The sequence below is a fragment of the Micromesistius poutassou genome (assembly GCF_964030765.1).
Source record: "Micromesistius poutassou genome assembly, chromosome: 21".
In the NCBI taxonomy this organism is placed as follows: Eukaryota; Metazoa; Chordata; class Actinopteri; order Gadiformes; family Gadidae; genus Micromesistius; species Micromesistius poutassou.
In genome coordinates, this window is record NC_140291.1 from 6,254,514 (window position 1) to 6,261,054 (window position 6,541).

Here is a 6,541-nt window from a genome sequence, read left to right on the forward strand (position 1 = left end):
GTACCTTCTATTGTTGTGGAACCGTTTGCCTTTGGAATTTAACATTTAACTGAGTGCCTCCCTCCCTATAGGTCCCCTCTACCCCCGTGTGTGTCCTTGCACGTGCGTGTGTGTGTGTGTGTGTGTGTGTGTGTGTGTGTGTGTGTGTGTGTGTGTGTGTGTGTGTGTGTGTGTGTGTGTGTGTGTGTGTGTGCGCGCGCGTCTGTGGGGGGCATTGCATGTTAGAAAGAAAAAATAGAAAGGAAGAAAGAACGAAAGAACGCAAGAAAGAAAGAAACCTGTAAAACCTAGAGCGCAAAGAGCCAACCAATCGCAGGCCTCCTGGTCTTTTAAAGGGCTCGTGGGCAGTCGCTCCGGCTTTAAGCGGGACTATTTTACAACAACCACGCATTCTGTCGTTTGCATCGTTTCGATAGCTCGCCTTCATAGCAACTGAACAAAATTAACCACTTAACTGTGGTACTGTACCAAAACGTATTATTAGGGGGAGAGAGAGAGAGAGAGAGAGAGAGAGAGAGAGAGAGAGAGAGAGAGAGAGAGAGAGAGAGAGAGAGAGAGAGAGAGAGCGAGAGAGGGGCGTCTCTCGTTCTCCGGTTCAGCTATCAGGCAGTTACCCCCCCCCCCCCCCCCCTCTCCCAGAAGCACTTGTTGCGCAAAAGAATAGATGCGCACGTGAGTCCTGGGAGAGCAGCGCTCGCGGAGGACAGACAGGACCGCGCAACAGGTGCACACGCGCCCCACGCATCTCTCTCTCTCCTCTCCCAACCCAGGACACTTTTAAAGGTAGGTGGACAGGCGACGCATCGGCGGAACTCTACTTTTCTTCGTAGGTGATGTGTATTGCTAAATTGTGTGTCTTTTTAATTCGCCTGTTTTGGTTTTATTTATGGGCCGAGTTGACGGTGTTGCCTTCGCTCATTCGAATTCTGTTCCGTTTTTTCTTAGACTTTCTCGAAGTTGACGTCACGGTGAACTTGGATGATTTTTTAAAGGATTTTATTCGCCTTCGTTCCCCCGCTGCACCTCCTCCGCGACTCCACCCGTGGGGACACAATGCCAGTTCTGATCAGCCCCGACACCGCCACCAAGTTTAAGGAGTCATGGCTGGCCGTGTACCCGGAGTCCGACCGGGGCCCCTGCACCGACTGGGTCCACCTGGACGACAGCCTGACCAGCCTCCACTGGCTGCAGAACTTCTCCATCATCCACGCGGACCCCGAGAGGGGGGGCGCCGCCAACTCTGCGGCGGCAGGCTGCCCCCCGTCCTTCCAGCAGCAGAGCGCGCACCACCTCAAGCACCTCCAGTACCCGCAGAGCGGCACGGCGGACCCCCCGTCCAGCCCCCCGGCCGGGGACACCGCGGCCACGGGCATGCCTCTCTACCTGGGCAGCCCCGTCACCTCCGTCAGCGACTGCGCGGCGGACCCGCGGCTCGTGACATACACGCAGACGCAGACGCGGATGAACGGCTACGGCGCGGTCCAGGCGAGCGCGCCGGCCGAGGTCGACTACAAGAACAACCCGAAGGTCAAGCCGCCCTACTCGTACGCGTCGCTCATTTGCATGGCCATGCAGGCCAGCCAGCAGCCCAAAGTGACTCTGTCCACCATCTATAACTGGATCACGGAGAATTTCTGCTACTACAAACACGCAGAGCCCAGCTGGCAGGTAACCCGGTCGCTCGCTCTCCTCCATTATTGATGAGTTAGATAAATGGCAGGGAAGGAAAGGTGAGCGGGATCACCTGTGTTGCCTGCTATCACCAGACACCCCGGCTCCCTGTCCCCATATGTCTGCTCGAACAGCGGTGTTTTGGTTGTTATTTGCGTGGTTGTTATATTGTGGGGAGGGAAAAGACGGGAAAAGACAAACAGAAAACAGAATAGAAACTACAATTATCTAGCGCGCAGGCCTAATAACGACCGATTTGTGTGTATCTTCTCAAGGAGGCCAATTTTCGTGTTCAATCCCCGATGATGGGTATGACAAGTGGGTTGTTATGCCAACATCTCTCTAAAACATTTCCATCTTCCGAGGGAGAGCTCTTGCAGGGTTTCATCTGAAGGGAATTGCTCAAAGTGCACCGTGTGTGTGTGTGTGTGTGTGTGCATGCATAGTGCATTTGTTCATTGTGTGTGTGTGTGTGTGTGTGTGTGTGTGTGTGTGTGTGCATGCATAGTGCATGTGTTCATTGTCTGTGTGTGTGTGCGTGTGTGTGTGTGTGTGTGTGTGTGTGTGTGTTTGCATTGTCCTTGTGTGTGTGTGTACGTGTGCACAGTCTGGTGTGTGTGTGTGTGTGTGTGTGTGTGTGTGTGTGGCCGCGCATCCAGTACATTGTGCACGTGTGTTAATGAGGGTTCCTCAGAGGGCTGGCTGCTAAGCCCAGCTGATCATGTTTGAAATGCACAGAGCTGTGTTACTCGAAAGCCTCATTAGGTTCATTTGCTGTCCTATACAAACAACAACAATGCACCCTCCTCCTCCCGTCACACATTCTCTTCCCGACAAAGACGCACACGCACACACAGTCCATTAGGTAAGAACAACCATTCAAATGGTAGATTTTAGTTTTTTTTCTTTTCACTTCAATGTTTTATATTCGTCGTCTTCATTCCATTTCCTCAAGACTAACTAGGTCTGCACTTCATGCTATTTGCTATCGTCTCCCCCACCGCTCCATGCCTGTGGTGTGTGTGTGCACGTATGTCTTGCGCTCAGCACTCACCCTGCTCCTTCTCCTCCCTCCACCTGTGCTGTGACCTGCAGAACTCCATCCGCCACAACCTGTCCCTCAACAAGTGCTTCCTGAAGGTGCCCAGGCAGAAGGACGAGCCGGGGAAGGGCGGCTTCTGGCAGATCGACCCCCAGTACGCAGACATGTTTGTGGACGGTATCTTCAAGCGCCGCAGGATGTCCACCAACCACTTCAACAACAACAACAGCAACAACAACAACAACAGCAGCAGCAACGGCGCGGGCGGCGGCGGTCTTTACGCTCACCGACCCGGCAAACTGGGCCGGGAATCCCCTTACCGCCGGACCCAAAATGGCTGCCTTTACCAGGGAGGGAGCAGCGGGATGACGGCCGGCGGCGGCGGCGGCAAGCGCAAACACCACCTGACGGCCAAGAGCCACGGCGGCAAGGGCGCGCAGACGCCCAAGTCCCCCCTGCTGGCGACGGAGGCGGCGCAGCGCGGCGTGGGGGACCTCCTGCGCGGGGACTTTGACCTGGCGTCCGTGTTCGACGACGTCCTGGGGGGCAGCTGCAGCAACTTTGAGGACCTGGACATCAACACGGCGCTCAGCTCCCTGGGCTGCGAGATGGAGGCGTCCCTCCAGGCGGGGAGGCAGGCGGTCGGGGGCGGGCTGTCCGGCCGGTGGTGCAGCGAGGGCGAGCTCCAGGGCGGCGCCGCTACTACCGCCGCCGCGAGCAACGACCGGACCCCGCCCGGCCACCACCACCATCAGCACCACCACCATCACCACCACCCGTCGTCCTACGGCTACCTGGAGCTGAGCTGCGGCGCCAACGTGGAGGTGGGTCACGTCAGCATGGCCTCTGACCTCCACGTGCCGCACCATCACCAGCAGCAGCAGCAGCAGCAGCAGCAGCAGCAGCAGCTGCACCAGGACCAGATGCTGCTGCAGCCCCACCTCCACCTGCAGCAGTTCGAGGAGGCCTCCACGCTGTTCCCCGAGCATTCCGAGGAGGTGGTCATCCTGCCCTGGGAGGAGATCAAGGAGGAGGCTCAGGTCATCCCCCTCTCCCTGGACCAGGGTTTCGGCCTGTGCGAGGGCTTCTTCCCGGAGATGCAGCCGTGGGAACGGGTGGAGGCCTACCTGTGACCTTTGAACTCTTAACAGGGTTCCTTCTGATGAGAACAAGATGAGATGTTACTGCTCGCTAGACTGGTCATTGTCTTCAAGGGGTTGGCCGTGGTAGAACAAGAACAAATGACTCAGAACTCTGACACATGATGAGGAGAGGGTAGTGTACCGTTCTGGGTGCTGGACTGGACTTCATTGCTTTGTGAAGCTTAAGCACTGGTAGAGAAAATTCCTGTTTGAACAATGTTGTTGCCGTCTCTCCTCAACATGCACTGGGGACATCACATGGGGTCAGAGAACCAATGGACTTCTGCTTTGCTATATTAGCATCAAGCGGCGGTTTCGCTAACATGCAACAAGCTCTTTCGTCATTCATCGCTACGACCTGTACCGTTTGGCCGGCTGGAAGGTTAAACACTTCATATTTTAAAAGAGAGGTTTTAGAAAGAAGGATACAAGAATACTTTTAATTTAAAGTTGGATATTATGAAAGCATTTCCATTTACGATACTGTCAAATAGATAATTTATTATATATTCTCACTGAAGTATGTATCAAACGAGCCAACGGCTGAGCGCCATTGTGGTAGAATTTGTCCTGCAAAGCAAAGATGAAGGCAAAAGGGAACATGATCTTCTTGTGGGACATTATCTAAAGATAAATATGCACTTTTATAGGAGGCAATGTTAAAAATAAGACTTTCTCAGAAACCTTTACTTGTTCTTTTCATAATCATCTTCTGATCTTGTTGTTTTTAGATAGGGATCACTAATCCCACTGCAGTGATGTGTCGTTGATTTGTACAGAACCTTTTGTTGGCTACAAACCAGCTCTCACTGCAATTCGTTTTTTTCAACTTGACCAAAGGGTTTGTTTTTGCCTTCATCTGCAGATACATTTTTCAAAAAAAGGTCCTTCGCTTGTTAATTTGTATTCCGCCAAACTGTTGAGATGAGAAATTATGCAGTCGATGGGTGTGTTCTGTTTTGATAAGGAGAAAAAGTGCTAGATATTGAGTGATGGGTGATTGCTCTGTGTTCTGTCACTGGGTGATGGATTTCATTGGTCTTCAAATTATTTGTTTTGTGTATGTCCTTTTTTTAATTTGTAAATCTTTTTCACAAATGTGTATTTTACAGTATGTTTGAATACGATAATGTAGATTTTTTTTGGTGTTGTTACAGTAAAATTGATTAATGAAACGGCTATGAAATTATACTTTTAAAAGCTGTAAACTCTTTGTTGTATAAATCGATTTAACATGAACCTTTGATCTCATCCTGTTATTTATATTGTTGCTTTTTTTTTACGATCATTCCAATAATGCAATCAATCATTCCTCAATGCAATAAAAAAACTCTTGTTTAACAATAAATTAAATAAAAGTAAATGTATGAAAGCTACTTTTCAGGTCAATGTGTTTTGCATGCTTACAGTTACAGTCTCAAAGGGCTGGTCCACATTATACAACACCCTGAATCCGGAGGGAAGAAACACAGTAGAGGGAGCGCTTCTTCCAGGGCCTTCTGGGAGTGCCATACCGTTCCGTACAGGTACACAAAATGGGATAAAAATGCTTTAAAAAACTAAGCAGCGAAGAAATTTATGAAAGAAAAGTGATTAGAAAGTCATGACTTTAGGTAATAGTTCTGCTCTGATAATCTGAGCGATAGCACTGTAAGAGAACGAATCTGAGTCTCAAATGCTAGGCAACGGCTGCCTGTAGCAGTTTATAGGGCGGCTTAGTCGTCGTCGGTGTAGCTGGTCAGCTAGTATCCGTCAGACGCAGGTGGCTCAGGCGTCCAGTCATGATGTTAGGACTGGGAAACACAAACGCATACTCCCCAACCAGGCCATAAATATACAAGCGTGATGAAGCACAGCCAAGACAAGGGGGGGGGGAACCATTTATGGGAGGGTCAGCAAGTGTTTTCTGGACTGGGAAACACAAACGCATACTCCCCAACCAGGCCATAAATATACAAGCGTGATGAAGCACAGCCAAGACAAGGGGGGGGGGAACCATTTATGGGAGGGTCAGCAAGTGTTTTCTGCCATCGAAACAAACATAGGACCCATCACCCCCACATGTGGATGTTTATCTGCATGCATGGCAGAGCGATGGCGTATGGTGGCCGATAGAAGACGATGAGCTCGGAGCGATTGTTTGTGTTCCTGAGACGTGTCCGCGGGGAGCTGAGTGGCTCATCACGTTTTAATCACGTGCTGTTTGCATGCAGCCAGTAACTTCCTATACCACAGAGTGAGCTTGAGAGTGAAACATAGAGATGTAGGCGGATAGATAGAATGAAAGAAAGGAAGAAAGGAAGAAAGAATGAAAGAATGAAAGAAACACAGAAGGAAAGAAGGAAAGAGAGGACCAGAGTGTGTGGATCTGCTGCAAATTGCACGGGCAGAGCAAACAAACGTCCCGCTCCGCACAGTTAGCTCCTGAGTGTCAGCATGCTCTCCAGAGATGGGAGGACCTGCAGGGGGGGGGGGGGGGGGGGGCGGGAGGTAGAGGGAGAGAAAGAGGAAAGTGACAGAGAGATAACGAAAAAGGCAGAGAAAGGGGCGGATAGGAACCTGATAGGGTCACGGGTGACAATGAGATGCCAGCATCCATCCAGAGACAGGTCGCAGGGGGCGGCCGAGGGCATGTGCAAAGAGAGAGAGTGACGCTGAGCGGAGGGTCAGCAGAGAGGCGGACATG

General features: G+C 51.3%; 1 protein-coding gene across 1 annotated transcript; it reads left to right on the plus strand.

Moving 5' to 3' along the window:
• Positions 1–1,053: 1,053 nt before the first annotated feature.
• Positions 1,054–3,846, plus strand: foxj1b (forkhead box J1b; the record flags this gene model as incomplete). The annotated part of the gene is made up of 4 exons (XM_084485571.1): positions 1,054–1,668; positions 2,767–2,941; positions 3,068–3,537; positions 3,607–3,846. The coding sequence occupies 4 exons, from the start codon at positions 1,054–1,056 to the stop codon at positions 3,844–3,846; spliced, it is 1,500 nt and encodes a 499-aa protein (XP_084341697.1).
• Between the last annotated feature and the right edge of the window lie 2,695 nt (positions 3,847–6,541).